The 26,044-nt window shown below is 50.4% G+C and overlaps 8 protein-coding genes across 8 annotated transcripts; 4 read left to right on the top strand and 4 right to left on the bottom strand.

Annotated features, from left to right (window-relative positions):
* Positions 1 to 3,731: 3,731 nt before the first annotated feature.
* CC1G_08008 (exo-beta-1,3-glucanase) lies at positions 3,732 to 7,333 on the bottom strand (the record flags this gene model as incomplete). The annotated part of the gene is made up of 21 exons (XM_001835447.2): positions 3,732 to 3,997; positions 4,059 to 4,085; positions 4,163 to 4,380; positions 4,454 to 4,542; positions 4,608 to 4,782; positions 4,853 to 4,910; positions 4,965 to 5,057; positions 5,108 to 5,134; positions 5,190 to 5,221; positions 5,272 to 5,314; positions 5,365 to 5,381; positions 5,443 to 5,497; positions 5,552 to 5,647; positions 5,702 to 5,970; positions 6,025 to 6,100; positions 6,155 to 6,260; positions 6,316 to 6,343; positions 6,397 to 6,542; positions 6,589 to 6,599; positions 6,663 to 7,135; positions 7,229 to 7,333. 21 exons carry the CDS (start codon positions 7,331 to 7,333, stop codon positions 3,943 to 3,945), a joined length of 2,199 nt encoding a protein of 732 aa, XP_001835499.2. The 3' UTR covers positions 3,732 to 3,942.
* A 304-nt stretch (positions 7,334 to 7,637) lies between these two features.
* On the top strand, positions 7,638 to 8,488 carry CC1G_08007 (hypothetical protein; the record flags this gene model as incomplete). Its single annotated transcript, XM_001835446.2, has 2 exons — positions 7,638 to 7,740; positions 7,965 to 8,488. 2 exons carry the CDS (start codon positions 7,638 to 7,640, stop codon positions 8,486 to 8,488), a joined length of 627 nt encoding a protein of 208 aa, XP_001835498.2.
* A 261-nt stretch (positions 8,489 to 8,749) lies between these two features.
* On the bottom strand, positions 8,750 to 9,889 carry CC1G_08006 (zinc finger protein RTS2; the record flags this gene model as incomplete). The annotated part of the gene is made up of 4 exons (XM_001835445.1): positions 8,750 to 9,223; positions 9,293 to 9,500; positions 9,588 to 9,819; positions 9,874 to 9,889. The coding sequence occupies 4 exons, from the start codon at positions 9,887 to 9,889 to the stop codon at positions 8,750 to 8,752; spliced, it is 930 nt and encodes a 309-aa protein (XP_001835497.1).
* Positions 9,890 to 11,515: 1,626 nt separating this feature from the next.
* Positions 11,516 to 13,632, bottom strand: CC1G_08005 (phosphatidylserine synthase 2; the record flags this gene model as incomplete). Its single annotated transcript, XM_001835444.1, has 14 exons — positions 11,516 to 11,593; positions 11,657 to 11,828; positions 11,880 to 11,992; positions 12,045 to 12,236; positions 12,289 to 12,320; positions 12,374 to 12,419; positions 12,473 to 12,487; positions 12,551 to 12,616; positions 12,670 to 12,753; positions 12,813 to 13,074; positions 13,133 to 13,243; positions 13,306 to 13,370; positions 13,428 to 13,435; positions 13,497 to 13,632. 14 exons carry the CDS (start codon positions 13,630 to 13,632, stop codon positions 11,516 to 11,518), a joined length of 1,380 nt encoding a protein of 459 aa, XP_001835496.1.
* Positions 13,633 to 14,937: 1,305 nt separating this feature from the next.
* Positions 14,938 to 17,320, top strand: CC1G_14952 (hypothetical protein; the record flags this gene model as incomplete). The annotated part of the gene is made up of 9 exons (XM_002910575.1): positions 14,938 to 14,980; positions 15,323 to 15,391; positions 15,488 to 15,604; positions 15,786 to 16,051; positions 16,319 to 16,366; positions 16,408 to 16,428; positions 16,545 to 16,566; positions 16,776 to 16,811; positions 17,070 to 17,320. The coding sequence occupies 9 exons, from the start codon at positions 14,938 to 14,940 to the stop codon at positions 17,318 to 17,320; spliced, it is 873 nt and encodes a 290-aa protein (XP_002910621.1).
* Positions 17,321 to 17,965: 645 nt separating this feature from the next.
* On the top strand, positions 17,966 to 19,630 carry CC1G_08004 (hypothetical protein; the record flags this gene model as incomplete). The annotated part of the gene is made up of 7 exons (XM_001835443.1): positions 17,966 to 18,045; positions 18,137 to 18,197; positions 18,257 to 18,301; positions 18,361 to 18,401; positions 18,455 to 18,534; positions 18,588 to 19,281; positions 19,333 to 19,630. The coding sequence occupies 7 exons, from the start codon at positions 17,966 to 17,968 to the stop codon at positions 19,628 to 19,630; spliced, it is 1,299 nt and encodes a 432-aa protein (XP_001835495.1).
* A 467-nt stretch (positions 19,631 to 20,097) lies between these two features.
* On the bottom strand, positions 20,098 to 21,253 carry CC1G_08003 (hypothetical protein; the record flags this gene model as incomplete). Its single annotated transcript, XM_001835442.2, has 4 exons — positions 20,098 to 20,401; positions 20,480 to 20,899; positions 20,953 to 21,126; positions 21,210 to 21,253. 4 exons carry the CDS (start codon positions 21,251 to 21,253, stop codon positions 20,098 to 20,100), a joined length of 942 nt encoding a protein of 313 aa, XP_001835494.2.
* A 629-nt stretch (positions 21,254 to 21,882) lies between these two features.
* On the top strand, positions 21,883 to 23,643 carry CC1G_08002 (actin-like protein ARP6; the record flags this gene model as incomplete). Its single annotated transcript, XM_001835441.2, has 10 exons — positions 21,883 to 21,962; positions 22,023 to 22,137; positions 22,191 to 22,259; positions 22,318 to 22,441; positions 22,498 to 22,645; positions 22,708 to 22,863; positions 22,924 to 23,099; positions 23,171 to 23,306; positions 23,364 to 23,426; positions 23,496 to 23,643. 10 exons carry the CDS (start codon positions 21,883 to 21,885, stop codon positions 23,641 to 23,643), a joined length of 1,215 nt encoding a protein of 404 aa, XP_001835493.2.
* Positions 23,644 to 26,044: the final 2,401 nt, after the last annotated feature.

Genomic DNA, 26,044 nt, shown 5'->3' with positions numbered 1-26,044 from the left:
GTCGACTTCTACCAGCGTGAGGGAGTCGTCCTACGCTTGAACCCTTCAGATGAATAAGAGAAAACAGTCCAGGGATCAGATCTGCCTAACTGACTCCCGAGGGGCAGACGGCGGTGTGCCACCTGATGGCGCAACAGTCCTCTCTGATGCGCCGCCATTCAGCCGCCTGGAGCCAGCGCCTAAGGACCAATGTGTTCGCAACTTGGCAAGGAAGCACTGGAGATCCACCAGCAGCGTGAGTCCTCGCAGTTCATCTGGCAGTCACACAGGTCCACCCGATTTCGAAATCTCCCCAGTAATCCCCAGTAATTCAGCCAGACTTATGCACTGGAAATCGGAGAGCTGGGTGATGAGGTGTTCAAACCACAAAGGGGATTTTATCGCCAAAGAACTTGCATAGATGGACAAATCCCAGACTAAGCCATCGGGAACGACTCTACAAAGCCAGGGAGGAGAAGAGCTGTCGCCGGAAAGGGGTGTCGAGGAGAAGCGAGTGTCGGCTGTCTCGGCCAGGTTTCAAGGTAGACCCAGCACATCGAATACACGGCTTAGGATAAGTTTAATGGACGCGGTTGGGCAAGTCAAGATCGTCGACAGGACCCAAGAGAACGAGGGCCAGAACAAGGTAGTCTTCTCAGTGCATGAAGGTTGTACTTTGGTCGAGAGACTACATGAGCAATCCGGGTTTGAACTGATGAGGGTGGGTGAATGAAAATTGAGTCAGTCCCTTGTTGCGAGACCGTTGTGACCCCTCACCCAACCTATTGCAATAAAGCAAAGACTTCCACTCACACGGACCTACGCACCGCATCTTCTCTCCGTAGGAGTAACAGAAGCGATCCCCAAGCAGACACCTAGAGACCACTGGGACTCACCCTCCTTTGTTTATGGCATACTTCGCGGTGTACGAAATCGATCTTCGCCGACCGTCTTCGCCTCGATACTGGTAAACACCACCAACGCTTGGGAGGAAGCTTATCTCCACCGGCGCCTCCGAGTCCGTCTCGGGCCTCAGCACCTCTTCAGGCGCCTCCAAAAACACATGAGCTCAATTCGCGCACTCACACTCAAACCTAGAAAAAGGTCTATGAGAACTCGAGACATTGAACAGTATCAGATGCATACTTACCTTACGTATCTCGCCCTCGATGTCCGTCCACATTTCTCCGTCCTCACACTGATCACGAAAGCCTGGCGCGGCTCAAAGTTGTGAGACCATCGGAAAAGAGGGTTCGCGCCGTTGGATGGTATTCTCCGTCAATTCGGACAATCTCCAACATGGAACCGTATGTAACTCTTCCTGGGAGAGGCCAAGTCACAGCCTTTACCGTTTCAGCGAGTCATTCGTAGCGCGACTATCGCTCCATGACATTCCCCGACGCCAAACCACATTCCTTCCATCCCTCAGCCTTACGAATAAGGAAATTGAAGAGTCCTCGACATCGGTGTGTCCCCTTATCGAACAAATCGAATTTTCTTTCTTCCTCGATCAAAAAAGCGAGAATCGAGGATCTATGAGAAATCAGTGAACTAGTGACCTTTTCCAACAGAAGGATAAAACCCAAAAATAACAAGAAATGACACGTACGCACTGATCACACACAGAGACATAGAGCCATTTGAAATTCTCCAAACTTCAGCTTCAACCTCGGTAATCGCGTCTTTTTTCTCCTTTGAGCTTTCGAGGATCAGTTGAACTGACCACATGGCGTTACTTTACCGAGATAGAGGGAGTTGACGTTTGTCGTCACGTCCGAACATCGAATTGAGACTGGAGCTGGGCAGGTAGCGGGTGCGCATAACCTCGTACACCGCACCCCAGATCGCGATGCGCCTCCGTCGCACCGTCGAGAACTAAACGCCGAGAGACAATTTCTAGACCAATGGAGGGCAGGGGTGGGCGGATTATAGCAACCGATTCAAGAGTCAAGAGTCGCTTGTCAAGTTCGAGAGTCAATTGCAGTGCACCCGACTCTATTTCTGACTCCAGGAGTGTACACTGTCCCCAGGATGGCGCAATGATCAAAGAGAATGGAAGGAATGTCGAAAGCCCGATTCAGTCGTCGTCGAGTAGTACCAGTAGCTCAAGTTCCGAGTAGCAGATCTATTCTTGAAGCCATACAGAGGTAGCCATCCATCCATCGACAGAGTGTACCGGGAGGCTGGGCCCAAGCGACAGACTGAGCTCGTCCGAGTTACGACCGTACACGCCCAGCATTGCTCGTTGACAGCGACCACACTACCAAGCACCCCACATCACAGCGTCCCAGTACCAGTACGCAGGAGCAATGGACTCTGAAGGACATTCCTCGGAGGACAACGTCAGTGGCGCCGCACGGAAGTAAGCAAGTAAGTAGATGGAACGACGAAGCAACTAACACCAGTGCTCAAACCCCTGGCGGCCAGCATCGCAAGAACCAGAAATGGAACACGTTACCAAAAGGTTGACGCTGAGCACGATTCGACAAACCCCGCCACATGGAAACCAACCTGTCAATCTCAAAAGGACAACGAGCACATACATAAAACATAGCCCAGGTTGGCATGAGGGAGCCCGACCAAAAGGAGGGAGAGCTGAGAACTCCCCCAAACCCAAAGTTCGTCTGATGGTGGCGTCGGTCTGCGAAAAGGAAGTCGCGGTCAAGCACTGGCAGCGTCAGAAAACGTATAGGCATCTACGTATCGCATCTGGAAAACTGCCAAACGCAAACAACTACTCCCAGATAATCACATTGACAAGGGGGGAGGAGTCAGTGTGGTGTGTAAAAGGACGTACATACATAGTAGTACTAGATGCGTGCCGTCCCGTGGAGGAGGGTATTGTTGGTGTTGTTGTTGGGTCCGGGGGTTCCATTCAATCCACTGTCCCTTGATGAGAACTATGTAGTCACAGTACATCACAAAGAAACACCGACTGCGCGATCTCTCAAATCGAATCGCGGTCAGCTCCAGCATAGGCCTTAAACGCTCGTTGCCTGTAATAGGCAAGGGACTCGGAGGACGGGGATCTCGACTCCCCTCTCTACCCTTCCCTCCACCCCGAGATTTCTCCCTACAACTGCCCGGGCGTTCCGCCCGCCCCGGGTCGACGAGCACACACCAACGACACAAGCATGTCTGGAATCTTGAAACCACCAATCGAACCGCCCAACAAAGCGGTTCAATCGTCGGTCAACTACTCGAGTACAATACCAAGAAAATCAAGACGAACACGGAGGGATTCAATGCTTAGACCCAGAACCCAGCAGGTTTGTCGGACAACTTTAGTGGGTAGATGTCGTGATCGTCAAAACCGTTTGTTTCTCTGACCTTGGTCTACTTTACTACTACTACTACCCCCTTCAGACGGGCAAGTACTAATCGCCTTCGAAATCCAACCTAATTCGTCCCATTCCGTAGACTCCGTCTCTGTTGACATATACCTAATCGAGTGAGTCGATCTCAGAAACGGGTGAGGGGAACGAACGAAGGAAGGAACGAAGGGAGAAATTGATTACCCAGCGCAACAAAAAAAGTTACGATTGGGTCGCGCGAGAATGGCGAGAGCTGTATTGTATGTACTATGTACCTTGGGCATGCAGAAAACGCCGGCGCACCGTCGAGGACTCGACGTCCTTCGTAGTACTACCATCGACGAGTTTCAAGGGAGGATCTGATGAAACAAGGGGGTCCGCCCAAAGTTCAAAAGAAATCATGGCATCACATAGCATTAGCATCTACGCTCATCTACATAAAATACAGAGATGCAAAAAGTCCATATCACTTCCAATAAGTAGTCCAAGAAATGCGAGAACAAAAGAAGATGAAGCAAACAGTCAGGTCACAACATCGTCCAAGAAAGCAGCGTACACTACACAGGGTCATCATGTCATGCTCGGGGGGTCATGCCACAGCCATAACTATCCATGCGAAAGCATGAAAAAATAAAATGAATGAATGAATTCAAGAGCCGGTGCAGAACGGTTCTGAGAGCGGCACATCGACAGCATCCCACGCACTACAAAGAACCAAGCGTTAGTGATCTGAGAGAGAGAAGTCAAGAAGTTTCAGGCACCCACTCAGGATATGAACAACCAGCTACGGGACTATATCATGAAACGGCAGAACAGTAAATGAGTCTCACGGAAAATGGAATGCAGAAAAAAACGCGGCAGAAACTTACACATAGGCGGGCGAATTATCATCGGGATTATTCCAACCGGTGCCCACCACAGCAGACGGAGCAGCGGTGAATGTAGGGGCAAACAATGTCTGCAGCGTCCCTGTCGGAGTATAGGTGGGCAGAAGAGAGAGTAAATCACCCGAGAAAGAGGGTGAAATCGTAGCTGGCGGGAAGGGGTGCGCTGAAGCTCGGGTAGGGTCAAGTGTCCCAGCAGCAGCCTGCGAAAGAAGGGTTAACATAATCAGCACAAGGGCGCCTCAAGAGTGACATAACAGTGGGTAAATTACTTACGCCTCCGGTCGCAGTCGACGGGTATCGACCATCGAATAATTGAGACGTGCCCAAAACTTCAGCACAGTGTCCAATAGCTTCCCTCGGATCTACACGGGGACCCCACCTTGTGAGTAAAACCAGCGAGCCAACAAAAACGAGCTGGGCGGCATACCTTTCGGGATCCAGCCCCTTTCCAAACCAAGTTTATAGTGCCACATCGGCGAGGAGGACGTGCCAAGCCTCGTAGAATTACCTATCTTCCAAGTCCAGAAGAAAAAGTGCTGCAAGGCATCCATAGAAGCCAGCGTGACTTGTTTCAATCCCGAGATTATCGTCGAGTTCCACGACTGGATGATACGAAGGACAACTTAACAATCGGGAATCGCGGAAAGGAAGGAAGAAGGATGGAAGACTTACGTTCCAATCATCCCAAAGTTCGCATCCAGGAATAGGAGCTCCGTCGACGCCGTTCAACCTAAGGACGATCTCGTGTGAGTCGAGAAGCCTGGAGAGGGTACCAAGAACGAACCAGAGTCCACAGTTGTTAATAGCAGTCGAGAATTCTCCGCCAACCGTCACGCCGAAAACTTGCTGGGACTGGTTGGTGGCGATCGCCCATTCACTGCAGATCCAATGAATAACTTTAACATCAACCGACAAAATCGTCCTTACCAGGGTCTGGGAGCACTAGATTCAGGGCTATCGAAAGAAAGGGTCTAGCTCTGGTCAAAGAACTCCACAAGACGAGACTTACGTGCTGTTTGGATCACCCATGAACGCCAAGTACTATCGACTCCGTTGAGTACAAGGCATCTAGAGAAAAGGAACGAACGTACCGGGTGCTGGTCAAGAACTACTCGATCCGAGCCTAAAAGGAATCTAAAATTCATTGAGTACACCAGAACCAGAACCAGTGGGAGAAGGCGTACCCTTCCCAGATCGCAGGCTACGCAAACCAAGTTAACATCATTCAGATAATGAACTGAACCTAGAAATCCCGGACGTACCCCTTGGAAGCCCTCATGGATAGCAATATAGGGGCCATTTCCTTCACCAATACCTCTGCAATAGATACGTTAACGTTCAGTCGACCGAGGTGAAGTTCGAGTAACGTACGAAGCACCCCTCATGGCCTCATAGGCGGCGTAATAGAAGCTCTGAACCGCTTCCTCGCCAATAGTATCCCAAAGAATTTCGTTCACTATACCAACACTTGAAAGAAGGGTGTTCAGTCAAGGCGAGAAACCACCGATACTTCTCACTCACATCGGAACAACGTCCTTGTACTGAGGTTGGCTCACAAATTGCGTGAAAATTCGCAGATACGTAAGTGTTCTTTGAGCATTGGCGATTCCCATTGTGCCGTGCATACTGGAAAAGAATTTCGCGATTAGCACCAGATTCAGAACCAACGGAACGGATGTCACAATGATCTCACAAATTAACAGTGCCAGCTTCACAGTGAGAACGGCATTTGTCAGTCTATTTTCGACGAATGGCGGTGTAGAGGCAAGCAAACCTTTTCCAGAATGGTTCTATCATAGACATCATTGAGCGGGAAGTTTTTGTGAACAAGATGAGATACTTACCCAGCCATTTTGGCTTCCCGGGAGAGCATGGAGATCGAGGTAAATTCGAAGACCGTATTTTCTCGCCCATTGAATCCTACGCGGTATCATCAGCGTCAAAGGGATTCGAATGCGGTATCAGAGCACTCACGCCTTCAGGAAATAGGTCCACGATGTACCTACGAGGAAAGGCTCCTCGCCCATCGTCTCAATTGCCCAATAACCGATGGGAACTCTTATCCAGTTCAGTCCGGCGGCTAAAATAGACATGTTGACATTCGACCAGTTGTGAAGAGGCTTGTCCGCTCATACCTGCAATTTCTGCAAAGTCTTGTTCAGTCTGTTGGACGTGATCAGTCGCTGACGAGAATAGAAGCCAGTAGGACAACACACGATGAAGGTCTTGTAATGGTTTTCCATCTCTTCTGGAAGGCGGTCGCCCATAGCTAGCGAAAGGGTCCACTCGTCGACCACGGTCACATTTTCATCATTCTCGATAAATCTCTCATATAACTCGGGGCAGATGAACGGTTCGGTGACTGCAAACATCAGAACGTGGAAACAGACCACAAAGACCATACTCACCTAACCACCCTCTTTAGGAAGAAATAGTCGCCAAGTGAGCAAAGTACGCGTCTATACGGTTAAAGAAAACGTACCCCAGGTTGACGCCACGAATAACATGTTCTCCCCATTTCCATTCTTCCACACCGACGCGTGGCGACCACTCCTGGGCCTTTCCACCCGAACCAAAGGGACGCGCAGGGTCAGCAGCCCAGTCGCCCCCAAACTCGTTCACATACGTGAACGTCGAACCGTCCTCCATCGTAACGAGACTCCCAGACTTTCCAGACGTCGCCGACCCACCCCCACTGGAGCCACCCCCAGCCCCTCCCCCCGACGAACTCGTGCCATTCTTGCTCTTCCCAACCGTGACGGCCAACGGGACGGCTATCGCAATCGTAATGACAGCAATAAGAACGGCCACCGCGATACTGATCTTGACGCCTTTTTTCATCGGTTTGCCTGGACCCATACTCGTCGTCGACTCTTCAGGGAGGGCACGGTCACCGCTGTCTGGTGGCGAGAAAGAGTAGGGAACGTGGTGCGGGCTTCCATCGGCGGCGGCGTACTGTAATAAAAAGGGCAGACCAAATAATAAGCCATTCCCAAATCAAATCCTTCCATCAGGGTCCAGCCTGAACGCTGACGGCAACTTGCGTACCATGTCTATCACTTCTTCTGGCTCGTGCACCGTCTCCCTGCTGCCTCGTGGTTTGACCAATTCGAATTCATCGCTTGAGGTGACGCTCTTGTATACGCCAGGCATTTAACCTTCGTAGTCGTTGAAAACTGACCATGAATATTCCGTTCAACGCTTGGACCAGCGTGCCGTCGACGGCCGGAAGGCTAAAAATAGAACACGAACGGCAGGACTAAATTAAGCTATCCGCGTCGCGCGATAATTTAGATGTCGGGGATCGCGCCGCAGCTGCACTCACATTGACGCCCATTGATTCCGTGCCTGGGCTTTCCGAGGCGATTGTAGAGGGTTCAAGACTATGCAGTAGCCTGGCTCTGGCTTGCTCTTCATGTCCGGTCACCGAAACCTAGCGTCACTTGGTTCGAGCTAAATGGAAATTTGCCAAGGCGACCGAACGACACAATCGCGGACCAGAGCGGTGGACATCTACAATGCACAGAGCGATAGGCATCTTTGGATTGGAAAAAAGGTCTGTTGGTAGGCGTTTGATTTCTAACATAAGCCTACGGCGCCCAACCTTGAGGGCGCAATGTTAGACATCCTACATTTCACCAGCCTAACCCCTGACGAGGCCCATCGCGCTCGGTCGTCCCTATGACTGGAAGAGAGTCAAATCTGTATAAGACCAGCGGAGATGATAGCCATTCTCCCGCTGGTGACAACGCAACTACTTATTGATCTAAGACTATATATTAAGCGCCGTACAATGAGATGTGCGCACCACGACAGGGCATGGTCCACCTCTCGGGCATCCAGAACTTACATGTCCGATACTACGCCAGAGCTCCTATGCGCCATGAACGAGACGAAGCAGAATCGAAATCTCTAACCCAACCGACCCACCCATTGCCCGCCCACCCACCTCCGCTTTCCCAACCAAAGTTCACCGCCACCCCCACCGGATGCACGACGTCATCCACCATTCACAATCCCAAACAAGCGCTTCCGCTTCCTTCTGCTTCCTCGAACCCATCCTCGAAAACGAGCGAACAACACCAACAACACCTCCGTATCTCCACCAAACCCCCCGATCTCGGTATTCGGTATACTGCCACTGGGGAAAGCACACGCGAACGGGAGCGTGGCTATGACTCATGCAGCCCGGGGCCTGGGCAGCGGGTCACTGGATGTAGAGAAGCGCAAGTCTTGGTTTCAATGCAGGTTGCTGTGGGTCGAAGAAGCGCGGGGTTCGATGATCTGGAGGCGGGTGCAAAGCGCTGAAGACGTGCCCTGTTTAGGGTCGTCGCTGGCGAGGTGGGGCGATCATTGAGTCGAGGATTGATGTTCGAATAGCGGAAACAGGCCGAGCAGAGACCACGGTTGGATGAGGAAGCAGAGACTGTCAAGTCGGCAGTGGAAGGAGAGTCAAGGCCGGGGTATGCTGAACGTCCATGGAGGATATCTAATAAACCAATTACACTAAGGTTACATACAAAACAAACGGGTAAAAAAGGTGGAATAAACATACGAAAAAAGACATCATCAAGCAGTATTATCCCTCTCCATCCTCCTCCTCTTTCTCTCCTGCTCCTCCAGAATCAAAGCCTCCGCCGCACTCATCGGCGCACTCCGTTTCTTCTCATTCACAGGTTCAGGCGACTCCTTCTCCTTCTCCTTCTCCTTCGACGACGATCCACCACTCTTCAAAGGATTAGGCCGTTTCAGCGGGTTGGCCTTGAGTGGGTTGACTTTCAGCGGGTTCGTCTTGAGAGGGTTCAACTTGAGACCATTGGACGCTGCAGGAGCCGCTGCCGCTGCCGGTTTAGCCATCGACAGCGAGAGAACAACCTTCTCCTGCCCCTCATCTCTCTTCAACTCTCTCTCCTCCGGCGGTGAATCCCTCGATGCACCAGCATCCCCACTCTCCTCCTTCGCCCTCTCAATCTGCTCCGCAATAAGCTGCCGCTCTCTCTGCTCATCCGACATCGTAGCACGCTCCTTCTTCATTGACGCTTCCTGGTGAAAGAAAGAATGAGTCAGTATCCGAATCACGGTAGGTACCTAGGCGAACACCAATCAACGCACCTGCTTCGCCAGAGCCTGCGGGCTGTTATCAATCCACGCAATAAACCACCCCTTCTCCGTCTCGTCCACACGTGCAATACCAGACCTCCCAAGGTGCTTCACAAACTCCGTAAGCGTAACCCAACGAGTAGCGTTCATATGCAAATGGTGCTTATCCGAGATATACTCCTGGTACACTCGGTTCGCCAGCACTCGTTTCGTTCCAAACCTACATTCCACCAAAAACCCACATCAGTAAGCCCCTTTCACATACAATGTACATAGATAGGTTCATTATGAAGACGCAGAAACTCACCTCCTCGAAAGTAGGGCAACAAACTCAGACTGGAACTGATGCGAAAACGACGCAATATGGCTCCCCGCATTCTCCCCAACCACCAACATCTGCCTCAAATGCGACTCGGACTGCACATGACACTTGAACCCGTTCTCATCCCTACACTGTTTCTGGCAGACTTGGCAGTACCACCGCAACCTCTGAAGTCCTTTGGACTTCATCTTGTTGGCGATGTACTTGGGTGTTCCGACTGTTCATTTCTCGTCAATTTCGAGTTCAAAGCGAGGGAATTGAGGGAGCTTACCTTCCGCTCGAGGCATCTTGACTAGTTTCTATAGGCTAGTGAGTGAAATGAGATGATAAAGGGGAGAAGCAGGCGTCGAGGATGGTGGTCAGCGACAAACAAGTGCAGGGCGCCGCACTGTGGCGATGCCAAGAGCTCAGACGTGCTTGGTAAGCAAAACCAAACAAAGGCGCTCTCCTCCCTTGATCTGATCGCTCGCTTGCCGCCGCATCAAATCGCCCCTATCCCTATCACCTATCCGCGCCCCGAGCGCTATCTAAGCGCGGTCCGCATCGCAAAATTGCATCGAACCCATGTTTTAGACTCAGCTCAGCCTGTGCTTCTTTCAATTTGGAGAGACATAATTATAGAAAGAGATAAGTCGACCTAAACACGAGGCAAAGATCTAAGGCATTTTCCGAAGGGCAGCAATGGCACGATAATAACTGGGTTACTCAGACGACGTATATACATACATTCGCCTAAGTAAAGGACACCACAATCCCATTTTCGAGTCTTGACTCTTATGGAGTCCAAAGCACGGAAGAAGCCATACCGAACCTATAGCTAATCTATTGTCACTCCACCCTAGTTGTCACAAACGGCTCCAGTCTCCAGAACCCAATTTCAATCTTTGGCACCGTGACTCTTCGCATAGAATAAGGAATGCGCACAGCTAATAGTAATACTTACCATCCAGACGGGACTGGCTGACTGACTGACTGACATCAATAGCACAGGACAAAAAGAAAAGAAGCGGTATGTATTTCGGTTTCGTCAAAGTGGTGTCCTGCGGCATCCAGATTCCACAACCTCGGTGTGTGAGAAGCTCGACTTCTCTTTCCAGTATTCCTACCCGCATATACTAAATTCAAGAAGTTACAAGTATAACTTGGAGAGACCACATTTGAAATTTGAAAGGCAACCACAAATGAAGTGACAGAAGAAGTCCGCCCGTCACCCATACCCATTCGCATGAATACCACCTCCGACGTTAACACTTAGACTCCAACTCTCCATGTTCAGTGCCATACTTAGCCCTCTCGGGACTTGCCTGGCAACCCTCTGCCCTTCACATCCAATCCAATCCAATCTACATTCCCGATGATGGCTGAGTTTCGATTCAGATTTAGCTCTCCTCTGAACGGGCACAAGAAGATAAATATAGCGCATGGTGTAAAGTCTTATGATCAGGATATATCGATACGTAGACGGCAGCCCCCTATCCCTGTCCCACTCCAGCGAGGGCCACATCCTCCAAGGTACCCCTGGTAGGCACGCACCTTCTAAAATGTTCCTGTGACGACTACAGGAAAACCCACCTTCGAAACACACCTCGAGGACGCGGGGTATCCACGCGCAGCAGCTGGAGCTGTGCACTCTCATTTACTTGGACTTCCGGTCCCTTCGGCAGAAGCAGCTCAACTCTCGCAGCTGGGAAAAACCAATAGCAATCGCCCTGGTTCTCTTCTGACCACGCAGTCCGAGAAACACAATTAGCCATCATGCTTCCTGGTCAGAGGTTATCACTCAGTTCGATGCTTCTCCTTGAGAAAAAAAAAAGTGGTATAAGAAGGTGGCATGCGTTTGGCCTTCAACATATGCCTATCATACGTAGCATCACCAAAATACCAAAACCGCTCAAGGTGCTGTTTCAATGTTATCATGATACCTTCAACGCCTTCGACTTCGACGCCTTCTTGTGTCTCCGGATGTACCTTCGAGCACTCGGGATCCCGAACTGGGGTTGAAAAGAGCTAATGTTAGCGGGAGATCAAAACAACGGGCTTGGCCCACAACTTACCTGGACGGTCGGGTAAAGTACCAGTAAGATGGCACCGATAGTCCACCCCCATCTCACCTTTGATGGCAGAGGTTCTGGAAACTGTCCTTTACTCCATTTCGTTATAACCAATAGTTCGGTTATGATGGTGGCAAGCAAAAGCCAGACGTGTTGACCCATACGGACTGCGCGCCTACAAGGATGTGAGCACAGCTGTAAACGGTGAGAATAGAAACACTTTTACCTCGGGTCGTTGATGTATTGGTATAGCTCTCGAACAGCGGGGAGTCCGCATAGGAAGATAAATGCGAGTCGGAGGATAACGACGGGGTGGTCAGGCTCCATCCATAGCAGACTCTGTGCAAGCCAGGTTAGAGGCTTTAGGTCAAATTCAGCGCCAGAGGCGCACCTTGAGATAAAACGGATTCAATTCAGCCGCTAGAAATACCGCCAGCAAGAGTACCACGGATACGTAATGAAGGAAGTCCGTCGCAGTTCCCCACTTGAACGCAGTAAAGTCATGCGGGGAGAACTGACTCAGCACGCGTTTAGCCTTTGACTTGATTCCTCGAGTTTGACGAAGACCTCTCCACTCGTACGGCTAAAGGCTGATGTTAACACGCTGACTGAAACTCACCGAGGGATACACAGACCTTTACTTCGAAATATTGGCAGACTTTCATGCCTGAGCGGAGTCTTGGTCAGCCAGGAACGATGGAAGAAGGTATGTTAACGTACCGACATAGGTCCCAAGCCAGTTGCAGAGTAAAACATCAAGTACCCACTATTAAGCCGAGTGATTAATTGGAAGACCGCCACTTCACGAAAAGGACATACGTGATCCCACCAGCACTGTCCAAAGGGGAAGGTAATTAATATATAGGATTGAATGGGTTTAGATTCGTCGCAACGCACCTCTGCGAAGTTCGGAAGTTGATGTTGCAAGCTATATTCAGCAAGTTCGAATGCTATACTCAGAATCTAAGAGGAATGTAAGGTGGCTTTCGGAGGGTTAGTTGGACAGAAGCACTTACCCAACAGAACCAATAGTCCCGGAGAATCATCGCCTTGCCAAACCAGCCGAGGGCATGAGCAAGACAAAAGATGTCGATCGCGTTCTGGCGGTGGCGACGCGTTAGCAACCGCTGGAATGCCGACTGAGATAAGATAACCGTACCCATAGGTTCTTCGCTGTTAGAGAGCAGTCGTCTGCATAGCTCTTCTCGGGCAATGGCTTGCCGAGGTTGGGATCGATGTACGTCATCATTTGCCGTGCTGTTGCAAGGTCCTGGAAGAGCAGGAATACAAGGCCGAGCTCGTAGAGGAGATTGACACCGAGGACAATGCGCCAAAAGGCAGGATGAGGTCGAATGAAAGGACCATCACGGAACTGTATCATCGAGAAGACAAGGAAAGAAGCTATGGCGGCATAAATTCCCCTGAAATCGGTTTGTCAAGAGTCGGATTGAGAAGAAAGGCGACAAAAGAAGCACGAACACTCTCCGCTTGTCCCTTCCTTCTTCTAAGACGTCCTGTGTCATCGCAACATATGCGAGAACCACGAGGCCGCACGCCAACGCCGTCAGGGTCAGCGGCTTGTAGAAGAACCTGATGTTGCGGATATTGTCAGTCGAATTCAAAAATTAGATCCCGAACTTCGTTGAACATACTCCACAGTTGTGTCGTGCTTCTCTTGGAATGGTGTAATTCGCGTATAAGGCTCTGTTCTATCCGCCTGGGAACGAGATCAGAACCTTCAGAAATAGCGAGTAGACCGTGAATAACCCCTTACATCGTACCCTAGAAGGAGCGGTGTCAGAAATAGGGCCATAAGATTGACCGTCGTCTTCGAAGCACTCACAACGAACGGGAACACCGTCGACTCCTGGGTGGGGCTCTGGCTCGTTTTCTCCAGACATTACGGCCTCAGATTCCTCTCCTGGGGATGTCGCAGACAAGTCGGGATTATCGTAGGCTTGCTGTCGTGCAGAAGCCATGGAAGTTTGGATATTTCTATGGAATGTAAACCAACGAGCAAGCGTTGACAGGGGTTCTCTGCTAAACTCACGCGTCAAAGTAGATTAGATGTTAGTATTGCTGTATGGGTTAGGCGAGTGAGTTCGGTAGTGGTTGTGGTAAGTAGCAAGCCGTTGGCGCCCATCGTTGCAGTGACTGCGTGGACAAGGGGTGTCCGGAGGACGACGACGTCACTGATGGCGGCTGGCGTTGCCGCTGTTTGCCTCTTTCCGTTTCGGGAAATCCTAATTTGTGGGCGTCGTCGCTGGCGGCGAGCTGAACTCTCTTGCCTTCTTCGCGCTCACCGCGATGCCTATTGCCATGGTGTCGGTAAGCTCGAACCGCCTGCTACCGCACAAACCATTTGCCCGCCGATTTTCTAGGAGCACCGGCGGCCTTGGGTGAAATTGTGACCGACTTTTTTGGTTACAATTTGCCGGAGGAAGCCTGGTTGCGAAGAAACGGCGAGAAAACATACCTTGTCGCGCGGTCGAGCGTGCCACGGAGCACGGTGAACCCAAAATAAACTGAGGTGAGCTCATCCTCCTACACAGACTGAATTCATTGACCTCGGCCACAACCGCAATTTTGCCTCTTGCGCTTGAAGCATTGATCCATAAATTCCATGGATGGCCTTGGGCTCGCTCACACAGAATCATAGACAAGAGAAACTTAGGACTCGGACACTGAGTTTACTCTCTGATGGGACATGGCCGACGCAATCTCACCCTTTCATATGCCCTGTTTCAGGTTCTTGCGCTGCTCTCGCTCTGTACAGGTTTCCTCTTTTGATCTGTTCCATACAGTCAAGACTCAACGGAGATGGCTATCGCGGAAAATACCCTTGATCTGCGCCCTCCTTGAGCTTCCATTCCACCAATGCTCGACCTTTACCCCCTGACGAACAGGATCTGGCCGGATATTTCGACATACGTACCTCTTCACCACAGGCAACCTTTCCTTATTCGTCGGTTACGAGAGCGAGTTCCGATGAAACGACTAAAATATTCCGTTCCATCCCCCCCTTCACATTCATGACTCGGGAAAGTCGCGTGCTAGACGACATTTGGTCCTCGTGGAGCATCACTCATTGGCTGTGGATGGCACCCCAGACAGAAAGATCCCGCCATGCTATCGTCTTCCAACACAAAAGGTGCTCAATGCTCCTGCTCGACTCTGGCAGGTTTCGACAGCTACCTGCTCCATATTTTCTGGTGGCGTTCAAAGAAATGTGCTAACCCCATTATCAGCGCCGAGTTGCTAATTGGAAGTAATTAACGTTTATCATGGCCGCTTGTCATTCCCACCGCCAGTCGAGGGCTTCGGATAGTGAGTGAAATGTCATTGTCTCAACGGGAATATTACGACAGACTATCCACAGGATTCCGTTTGGCGAAACTGGTTCCTCTTTCAGGCGACGAGGATCTATTGGTCACGTTTGCCACGTTTTTACTTTCCCTCCCTCCCGCATTCACGAGGGCCACAGTGGGACTCCGAGACCCTCAGCTTTCCTTCCAAGCCAGCCCTTAATCCTTTCCGGATCCGTCCTGTCCCAAGCTACCTCTGTGCTTCTCAAGAGACAAATACCAAACTGTGCCTGTGGAGAAACCTACTCTGACACATTTGCTGCTTCTCGAATTCTTGATGTGGGTCAGCCATGCATTTCGCCAGTCCAGGTCCCGCTATCTCTCCTCAGTCACACCAAAGCCGACTGTACTGAATACCGTAAGCATAACGACCGTAAGTGTTACTGGCTGGTGTCATTCCGGTATCCATCCGCTATCAAGGGGCTGACGCTGTACTGATAATGATATCCCGTGCAGTCTCCTTTAACAGATACATTAAACGATGCTCGACCTCGCCCTCGCTATTCAAAACGGATGGGCACCTACGGTGGATTGTATTTGAGCTCAATCTTCCGTGTCGTGGATGGCATGATGGGATCATATCGAAGTCTGTCTTATTGTGTCAATCAGATGTCTCCCCACTGAACTCTGAACGGACTGGAACGTGGACGACTCTCGTTTTCTCAAGGCTTACCCCGAATTCGTGGTGAATACCGGCTCGAGACAAGGTACCCTTTACTCTGGTTCACATCACGAGCTTGACCTTCAGGCCCCGCCGTAGTGCTCAGAGCTAGGCTTCCTTTCGACACCGCCAGTTCCCGAGAGAAGTCCGACTCATGTGAACGCGGCCGGTTTCGTCTCTCCGCCTGAATTTCCCCGCCTTCGACGTTCTTCACGAGAGGCCACGAGAGCATTGGAAAACGTGCCTATGATGCAAATTGCCGCCGTCTCGAATTGCAACGTATTCATTATGGAATTATCAAAGGGACCCTTGTCCACCACTAAAGCTAAAGAGCGCCCAGAATGGCTCCGGGAATTCAACATACTAAAAGTGGTGAGTTACCAGAATTGCTCTAAATGATATCTATCGGGAGGCTGACAGGTCATTTCACCGTTTGGAGATCACACCGCCTCCGATACCGACGACAGCCTACAACGGTCCCCAGCGGGTACTCGGCATATCCAAAGCACCTTGACTTCTCACAGGTCGACGTGCTTTGATGTGAATGACTGATATCAGCCGTGGAAGATTATCCACGGCGTCAAAGTCTGTCACGAGGCGTGATCAGGGGTTCAGGTTAACCTTCGTGTCTCTAATCAGCCAAGGACTTCTCTCTCAAACAGAGATAGCAACACTTTTGGCAAGTCGGTACGTTCCATGACTCCAACTGATTGTGGCACTAGTTTCAGCGTTTGTGTGCTTCTCTCTCGGTGAGGACCCGATGTATCACTGCTGCTGACCAGGACCCAGCATTCGATGCCTCCCCACTGTCAAGAGGAAACGTGTCTAATTAAAATTCGATGACGACGGCTTTCTAATTGTACAGATTCAATCGCCCTTTTCATCCAGTACGTTTTCCCTCCCCCTTCTTTTGATGCTTGACGGGATATCCTTCAGTGTCTATGAAAAGCTTCTACACCCAATAAAGGATCAAGATAAACTCGCAGATTTATCCAGAACAGCGGAAAGTTTTGCGCACGACTTTTCCCACTGGCATTTAGACCTTCGGGAGCCGCCTTCCGCGGATGATTGACAATGAGAGTGCTTTAATTGTAAGCAGACGTTTTCATCTTCAAGCAAGGACTTCGAAGAGGTTCGTCTAAACCTCATGCAGAATCCACGGATGCTCGCATGGCTTCACGCTTTCTTTACGTGTAACGCCACATTTCCGGAGTCTTCCCGCCTATTTTGTCGAGCGAGGGAACCACAACGCCACCAAAATCCATGGTGAGCTCGTTTTCCTTTTCTAATCAGATCCTGCACTGCAAGGTCTCTCGTCATTTCAGCGATGCATTGGCACCGTGACCCACCAGGATGTTGTTCGGAATATTTACACCTTTCGTTTTTCTAGATTTTCCACTGCAGCCATGCGAGCAAACGTCCTCGACGGGTTATCATGACTTGATCGACAACCGTCGAGCGGGACTCGGTCTGGTCATTACGAACAAGCTTTCGTTAGCCAACGGTGTCGAGTGGATCACCGAGTTCGAGGTCAAGCGCCTCGTTTTGCTATTTTCCCATGGGATAATGCGAGACTCGCATGGCTCAAAGACTCAAGCCAGGGCGCGAAGCACGAAAAAAGATTCCTTTGTGTTTCATTGATGAGTACGAGGGAATATAGTGGATACCGGGCTAAATTGCACAGATGGCAGGAATAATTGAGAAAGAAGGCTCGACGATGAATACCGGGGCCATCTGGTAAGCGATGGCACGTTGGATGCCCACCTTGGAAGTCCCTGTTTCGAAGCTTGGAGTGGTAGGTATTATTATATGGCGAGGGGCAGAGTTCCGGGTTCACCGACGACCCTGAGATAAGGTAGTCGACGGGGGTAATTCCGACGAAAGTCAAGTCGAGCCAAGGTGGGGCAGCTGGCTAACAAGATAGTTTCCGGATTGGAGAGGACGAGGGGAGTTGTGTCCCACATGTACTGGATGAATCTGGATAGAAATCATCATGATCCCATGCTGCTTGATCCTCAGGGCGATATGGCCATTTTGGGTTGTGGCTGTCAGTTAACACGGTGACATCTAATCGAGACCATCTCTGTAGAAAAAAGAAGACATTGGCTCCCAGGCCAGACCGTAGCTCAAAGTAGGTAGTCCGAATCGGGAGATACTGCATCTGTCAACTCCCGGCACAATACGATCTTGGATACAGATCTCTGTTTGTTACTTAATGGCTCCGGATGCACTTAAGGGCAAACCTCGATACCTCGAGAGCTTGTTCCCTTTTCGCTCCCTGCCATCATGTCCTCTGAATCCTTTCAACCTATACAACTCAAGGGCGAAATTATGGACCTCGAATTCACAGTCGACACAGACCACAGGTCAGTACCACCTATCCACCACTACTTTGATTGTCCAACCCGGTCTAATTACCGTTCATCCCTCTCTATGCCCGATTTCTCTCTAAATTAGGAAGAGGAGGCGAAACCGGACAACCCAGAGCTGCCTTAATTGCCACACATCCAAACGAAAGGTGCGCCCTCGACCTATCATGCTCATCATGATCGACGTTGACCAACCTTCATCTCCTAGTGCGACCGCAAGAGGCCTTGCCAGAGGTGTATCCAGCTAGGTCTCGTCAGTACATCAGCTTTTCTGGCCAAAATACAGCCCATTGATCGCTTTTCTGTCAACAGACGGGCCTATGTGTTTACGAAATTGACGACCCCGCCTTGCGGTGAGCACGACTTCTGTCCCTGTTGGTACGACATAGCTTATCTCCAAGCGTAGGGACGACCCCTCTCTCGACGAAAACACGCGACTCCGCAATCGAATTGCGGAGCTAGAATCGCTCGTGCGCGAGCTCAGAGGTATGTTTATCCAGCTCGATCCTCGTCTGGCTAGGTTTCTAAACCGTCTTTAGGCAAGCCTCATCCTCGCTGGGCAGACAGCAACTTCCGGGACGGCGATCCCAACGAAAAGTGGCATTCGCGAGCCACTAAATGTATTCCACTTCAGAAACGCAGCGCGACTCTCAACGACGACCACAGTGGGCGCAACGGTCGAGCCTTGCCTACCCTGTTGAGCCCTATCAAAACTGAGCCCTCCGCCGAGGCGCCCAACCCCAACTTGTACCGCTTCTCCCCCTCTCCTGCGCCTAACAGTGTGCGGTATCACACCTTTGACGTCCGGCGCACGTCTTCGAACGGATCGTTCAACGAGGATCAGCAACGTCCTCAAACGCAACAGGGACAACAGCCGTACAACTCTCCTCCATCCCTTGGCATGACATACCCGACGTCGCCCAACAATAGCCAGTATAATGGTAACTCGACCTCGTCCTCCTACTCCGACAACGGGAGCAACGGGTACCCTCCTCTCACGAACAGCCCCGATGGGAACAACAGCACTTATAACGACCAGTACTCCACGACAAACGGGTCGACTCCTCAAGGATACTGCCCATGTCGAACCAACCCTAGCACTGGAGTGGCGTACATTAATCTCTCACAGCAGCTTCAGAGCTCGCTGACCACCCTCCGGCAGTTCAGCCATCACCCGCCGAATACGAACTGCTTGACCTATCGGCGCGTGGTCGAGCTTAACGATCTCCTCCAGTGAGCTTCATCTGTCATAGTTGTTGTGTCCATGATATGAATTAATGTCAGGCCTTCATCCCCTCGTAATAGCAACACCGTCGAACACTCCAGCAACGGAGCGGCTACCAACGGCACCAGCAGCTACGACAGCAGCACGCCGTCTGATAACGAGCTCTTGACTCCCCTTTCTGCTTCCAGCGGTGGAGGCGGCGGCGGCCATACGACCACCAACCACTTCCAGGCTACCACGGGTTCGCCAGGGATGCCGCCCCAGGAATGGAGCAATATGACCACTGGAGGCTACAACCCTTATTTCTCGATCCCGCCTGCAGAACATCATGGCGTCTACACGCATGTCATCACCTGAGAAATCTCTCCCGAATGATTGGACGTTTCCTTTTTCTTTTCTTTTCGTTTGCCCCGTGATTTCCTCCTCCCTCGACACTCTTCTATCTCTCCCTCGAGATCAACGACTCGACTCAATGACATCTATTCACATGTTCATGTCATGTCCACTCATTATGTTGCTATGGATCCCTCCCTCTTTTCTTGGTGTTTGTTATCGTCTTTCGAACGATTGTAGTCTTCCCCTTTTTCCTTTCTTGCATATCACTGGAGGTGTTGTAACTTTATTCGGTTTGGATACACTACTGTACAACTTTTACTTTTTTATTTAGTTATCTATTCGCGTAATGGACTCTCAAATCCCTGGCTGGACCTATGGTTATGTACATCCCACAAAAAATTCAATTCAAGTTTACTTATCTGTCTACTCGACATTCACGGAGTGACTACACTAACTTTAAAACAGCGTTTGATTTCATGGAACTGGCATTATCCGCGGAGCGATGATGATTGCGCTCTTCTGATAGCTTCGAGATCCAGTTTGAACTTGAATTCGCGCTGGGTAGGTGGGTCTGTTCTGGCGATGTTTCCGTCATTATCGCGCTTCCAGATATCGCGCTCAATAAAATGGGCGTCCCCGTTTCGCCGAATCAAGAGAACCGTGGATAAACGCGTTCCATAGGCTGTTGGAACCGCCGACTGAGATCCTTCGAGAACGATCGGAATCGGCTCGACCTGGACTGTGTTTCGAAGCCCAGTACGGAGTGTAATAGGTTCACTGCATCGCCAGCTTCTCGGAAAATCCCCCCCTCCCCAAGTCAATAACGAACTTTTTTACGATGGACCCCAAATTTTAAGATAATTTACTCACGCGAGGACATTAAAGAGATGGTCCGCAATTTCGGTTTCTGTGGCTTCTTGGGATAGGCTCTGAAGGACAGCACTGAACTCCCGGGTGGCGTGTATCACTTTGGGCCACTGGCTGGCGTCTTTTCCATCAATCCCGTTGGACATGCATCCACAACGTTGTTCTTCAGGTGTAAGTCGACGAGACGTTAGAACTCCGCCTCCACCGTGGTTGGTGACAAATAGGGCGTCATACGAGATGGTATCATCGGAGCGTAAAGTAGGCGAGAGAAGTAGTAGGTTGAATCCTGCGAATGCGGCGTTCGGAGAGACTATCTTTCCTAGTTCGTCCTCCAAGGGGTGGTTTGATTTGGAGAGTAGGAAGGAGGAGACGAGTGCGCCTCTGGATGAACTGTATCTCCCAAGAGGCTCGGTTATGTTTGTCCTAGAGAGGAGTGTTCAGGATCGGGTATGTGTGGCAACATATCTCTGACTTACAGGAGTGCGACCCTGCCTTCTTTATTTAGGCCAAACCATGAACCTCCTGCCTTGATATCCCGACCTGACAATACGTTGCCTGGTTCATCCTGCTTTTGGACGTCTCCAAACGAGTGCCAATGAGCATCCTCCGTCGGTCGATCGATGAATTCATCTCGGTTTTCGCAGAGGATTCTGTCAAAGGGGCATTGGTTTGGTAAGTCACACTTTAACGAACAGAGGAAACGAGAATAGGTTTTTGGGTCACTCAGACGTACAAAGCATAATCCGGATGATCCAAAGTCCAGACGCCAATACACATTATCGTTCGCTGGTTATCGTATCGTTTGTTCGTAGATTCCAATCAAGTGATTCCGAGGGGCCTGCAATCCGAGGGTTCAGGAGACCTCGTTGTCAGCTGGGTTCATAGAAACAATGTCATTCAAACTCACCACGAAGTATATGAATTTCGAAAAGTGCCAAATAGCGTTGAATACTCTGCGCTGGAGAGGATCTGTTCGGTTCTGGGGAACGAGGTACGGATTGTTTCGATGTCCGATGACGAGGGGCCTCCTGAAATGCCATTCAACCCTAAGTTCCGTGTTCTTAAATGTAAGTTATAGACTGGGAACTGACCAGGAGGAGTTCGACGATGAGGGTCTGGTCAAAGCTTGGATGACAAGCCCGGTGGTCGTCTGATTCATGCTCTAGGCCCCTATTCAGTCACGCTGTAGCCGCTGACCGTTCACCGAACGTAGCCGGCGGCCCCAGATTCTTTATTTTCGTCATTTTTTCTGTAATCTGGAATTTGGAGCAGAGCGTCGTGCGGACGGTGAAGGCGTCGGGGAAGAGTGCTACGATGGCTTTGGTGACGTGCAGGGCAAGCATCACGGCCGGTTTACCACGACCACCATGTTGTGAACCGCCAACAACGACGAAGTCCAAGACTGAATGAAGAAGAACATTGTGATCCTGGACAATGGAGGCTGTACGATCAAGACAGGCCTAGTCGATTTGGACGTCGAACCCAGGTCGGTGAATCTCTGTAGGCGCCCACGAGGAAGACGTCGCTAAATCTGCGTTCTGGCCAGAATAATTCCCAACGCCGTTATCAAATCTAGGGGCGACAAATCGACTTACATTGGCCATGAATTCTCGGCCTGCCAGGACTTTACATCCTTGCATTATCGACTCCCGATTGAAAAGGTTAGTCGCACGAGACTAGATTCCATTCAAGCGGCTCCAATAGACTTTTCTAGGGCTTTGTAGTCGACTGGGACGCGCAGAAAGCCATCTGGGATGGTGTCTTCTCTGATCAAGTTCTGAATGTTCGTATAGACGAGCCCATCTCTTCTACATTCCGATTGGACTCACGATATCGCGCAGGTCGACACCACAGAATCGACGCTTCTGGTCACGGAACCCTACTTCAATCTTCCCAACATCCAGGACGTTTACGACCAGTTCATTTTCGAGGAATACGAATTCCATTCTTATTATCGGTGCACCGGTACGTTGGAGCTGTTTACCCTCCCAGCGTCAAATGATTGACTCCATCTTGGTTAGCGGCATCGCTGATTCCGTATGGCACCCTATTCAACCCGCAGTCTTCTGTGCCGCCGCCAGAGTGCATGTTGGTAGTAGATTCTGGCTTCAGTTTTACCCATGTAGTGCCTATCCTGCAAGGCCAAGTCGTTTGGCCTGCCGTCAAACGGTACTGTTCCTTGCTTCTCGAGATCTAGATGCGACAAACTGACCCACTGCCTCCCGCTTCAGACTGGATGTAGGCGGGAAGCTATTGACAAACCATCTGAAAGAACTCGTGTCCTTCAGACAGTGGAACATGATGGACGAGACCTATATCATGAATCACGTTAAAGAGACATGTTGCTTCGTTTCATCAGACTTTAAGCGAGACCTGGAAGTCTGTCGGTGGGTCGCCCCTGCGGTTTTGCTCCCGCCCTGTCTCTGACAACAGCATCCACTCTACAGGTCCGACCCGCGACACAACGATATTGTTCGCGAATACATCCTGCCTGACTACGCCAAAAACAAGCCGGGACAGGTTCGACAGGACGATACCCTGGTCACAGATGCTGATCAAATCCTGGTGATGAACAATGAGAGGTTTACTGTGCCGGAACTTATCTTTCGACCAGATGACATAGGTAAAGTAGTCTCTTTGCGCGTAAGAATCCTGTGTGCTCGACGGGTAACTGACAGACGGTAATCACAACAGGCCTTCAACAGGCGGGTTTAGCGGAAACGATCGCCCATTCGATATCGCTCCTCCCCGATGACCTCCAAGGAATGTTCTGGGCTAACATTGGCCTTATCGGCGGAAACGCCAACTTCCATGGATTTCGTCAACGACTGTAAGCCATTCCAGTGGGTTGTCCCCTCGGCTAATTGCTGAATCAAGAGTATATCAGACAAGCGGAGTTGCGTGCTCTCGCACCAGTAGACTGGGACGTTGTTATCTACGAAGCAAGCGAGTGCGTACACAATCCACCCGGCGTTCATTTCATCTTCAATAAGGCCTAACGTACACGATCCCCCTCCAGTCCAGTCACCGAGGCCTACAAATCAGCTCTCCGATTTGCCCAACGCCCAGACTTTACCCAGCATTGCGTCACAAGGGCAGAATACCTAGAAAGCGGTAGCAGTGCTTCTAGAAGAAAGTTCCGTGACTGGTCCAGTCAGGGAAGGTGATCATGACGGCTGGGATCAGACGAGTAGCGACCCGCTCCGGCGAAGAGGGAACGTGGAAGAAGAGGATCCGAATCCCCTGCCTGCCTCGAGTAAACTAGGGAGGACCAGAAGCAAGATGGGCTCGACTTCTGCGAACACGCGCCGGCGCTGAGGTGTCTCGTGCCAGGCTATAGTAGTTGCGTGAATCTCTTCCTTTCCAGCATGCCACTACATAGTACTATCCAACTCTATTGACTGTGCCGATTTCATGTGGAGCCAATATACTCCCGCCCCACGGATCCTTTCTGTCAATTCACCACTTCCCCGTCTGTACCACTGCCCCCTCTTCTCGCCCCCGAAACCAACCAACGGATCCAATCATCGCAAAATCCACCCGAGTGACAAGTACACAGACGAACTTTCAACCTTGATGATATCGACGACTGAGTTTCCATATGACTCAACGGGCAACTGCCGCTTACACTTTTGATCTCTTCTCTCTTGGGTGAACAATTTTCGAATTCGAACGAACGAAGAAAGGAAGAAAGGCAAGTACTATTTGATCAAGGTCAAACGTGCAAACCAAAAGCAGGTAAAACAGTACGGGTGCACAACTTGTTGTTATATAGACTTCGCAGACTCGCAAGATTCCGAAAGCCGAGTTCTTCTACTAGTATGTACATATGTATTGACCCTGTTTTCTTTTCTGTGAAGGTTCGTTGCAGTGCAGGATGGCATGCTTCTTGGAGATTATCACACCATCAAGGTGGGACGTTAAAGTTCCAGTTACTGCAGTTGTGGTCGAGCCGAGAGTGAATTGGGTAAATCGATTACTTGCAAAGCTGGTTTTGAATGGTGCTCCTCTGTGTCGAACGCTGATGGAACCCAGTTGATTATCGTGGGCTGTTCTTAGGAGTTCCATCCACCTTCTCTTCTCCTTCCGTGGCCAAGAAACTCTACCTTCGGAACTGGAAAGGACAGTCACGGTTGGCACGGTGGCGATGGTCATTAACGAGGGGCTGGATGGATGGAATTACTTCTAAGGGTTCTACAGATCGCTTAAGCTTTTTGGCCAAGCCGCAGAGCGAGAAGGGGAAGGGGTTGGGTTGAGAATTGGTGGTGCATAAGGAAGGTGTGGTCGGTCATCTTCTGTTCAGCCCTTCGACGTCACTTTATTATCAGAGGTGACGCTCGCCTATGTATAGGTGGCTTTTTACTATACTTTCTATTGTGGTACGGATTATTCGTATTCGTCCCCGATGACTTGGATTGAACAAGTGATTCGCCACATCCCTCCCAAGCAGAACACCCATACATGTTTAAACTTCAAACAAGCGTGATGTCTATGACTTAACAGCATAGTTTAGCTTGGAGTAGGAGTTTGAGTTTGGGGAGCCGCTCGGCTTTCTCCTTGCTCTGGCTCCGTCAGGTAAATTGGGGGTGGATCATGATCATGATTCGGGGTGCTAGCTTCGTGAGTGGTCTTCTTACCAGAATAAAGTAGATTTTGTCTGGCAAGGCTATATTCGCGATACGCGAAGCGTATATTGTACTCTTCCAAGCGTGTCTCGTGAATTCGAATGGGAAACTGGACAGAAAAATTCTTCCTGAATTCGAGGTTGAATGCAAATCTTCGTGGAAGATGCTTCATCTCAAGAGGCGAACTCGGGTCCTTGGATATTGCCACAGTGCCCAGAGAGTAGGCTGAAAGTAACTCTGGTAGTACGTATGCGTCATTCAGAGTAATGGGTTCCTTCGTCAAAGGACTCACAAGCGCTATCCCCGGGCTTGATCATGATCACGGTCCCATGGTTAGCGGGAGTTCTTCTGCACCGCCGTGCCTGACTCTCAAGTTTATCGCAATTCGGCAACGGGAGAGAAGGGTAAACTTTGAGAGCAAGAGGACCATGCTTCTAAAGCTTCAACGCTAGGATCCCCTTTCTTGTTCTTTTCATTCATATTTCAGGACTTCTGGATCTTCCAAGTACATACTCGTACTTCTCGGTGAACAAGTCCGAACTGGTGAGTTCAATCCGATGAGAGAGGGAGCTTGAAACTTACCCTAGTACCCCTACTCTACTTTCTTCGAATTCGTCGAACCCGGCACTTCTTCAAAACCATGCGACAAGTTCTTTGAATTTAAGCTTACAGTAAGGAGTTCGCTTCGCAGTTCATATGCGCTAGCTTAACCGTACTTTTACCTCCATGCTATGCTAGACCTCTGAATCCCATCTACTAATATACTACAAACTACCGCGAGCTTCGTTCCCATCGCATAGCATAAACCGCACCGCCCACACGTAAAAAGGAAAAAGTAACTTGAATAAATGGGATCGACGAAGATGGTTTAGGGTCGCTCATCACCGAGTCGACGGTAATCTCCTACGTACACTGCCGATCCCTAGCGGGGCACCTTTGTTAA

The sequence above is a fragment of the Coprinopsis cinerea genome (assembly GCF_000182895.1).
Source record: "Coprinopsis cinerea okayama7#130 chromosome 8 map unlocalized cont3.8, whole genome shotgun sequence".
In the NCBI taxonomy this organism is placed as follows: Eukaryota; Fungi; Basidiomycota; class Agaricomycetes; order Agaricales; family Psathyrellaceae; genus Coprinopsis; species Coprinopsis cinerea.
Note: the sequence above shows the minus strand (reverse complement) of the source record. Positions and strands in the feature narration are given on the sequence as shown.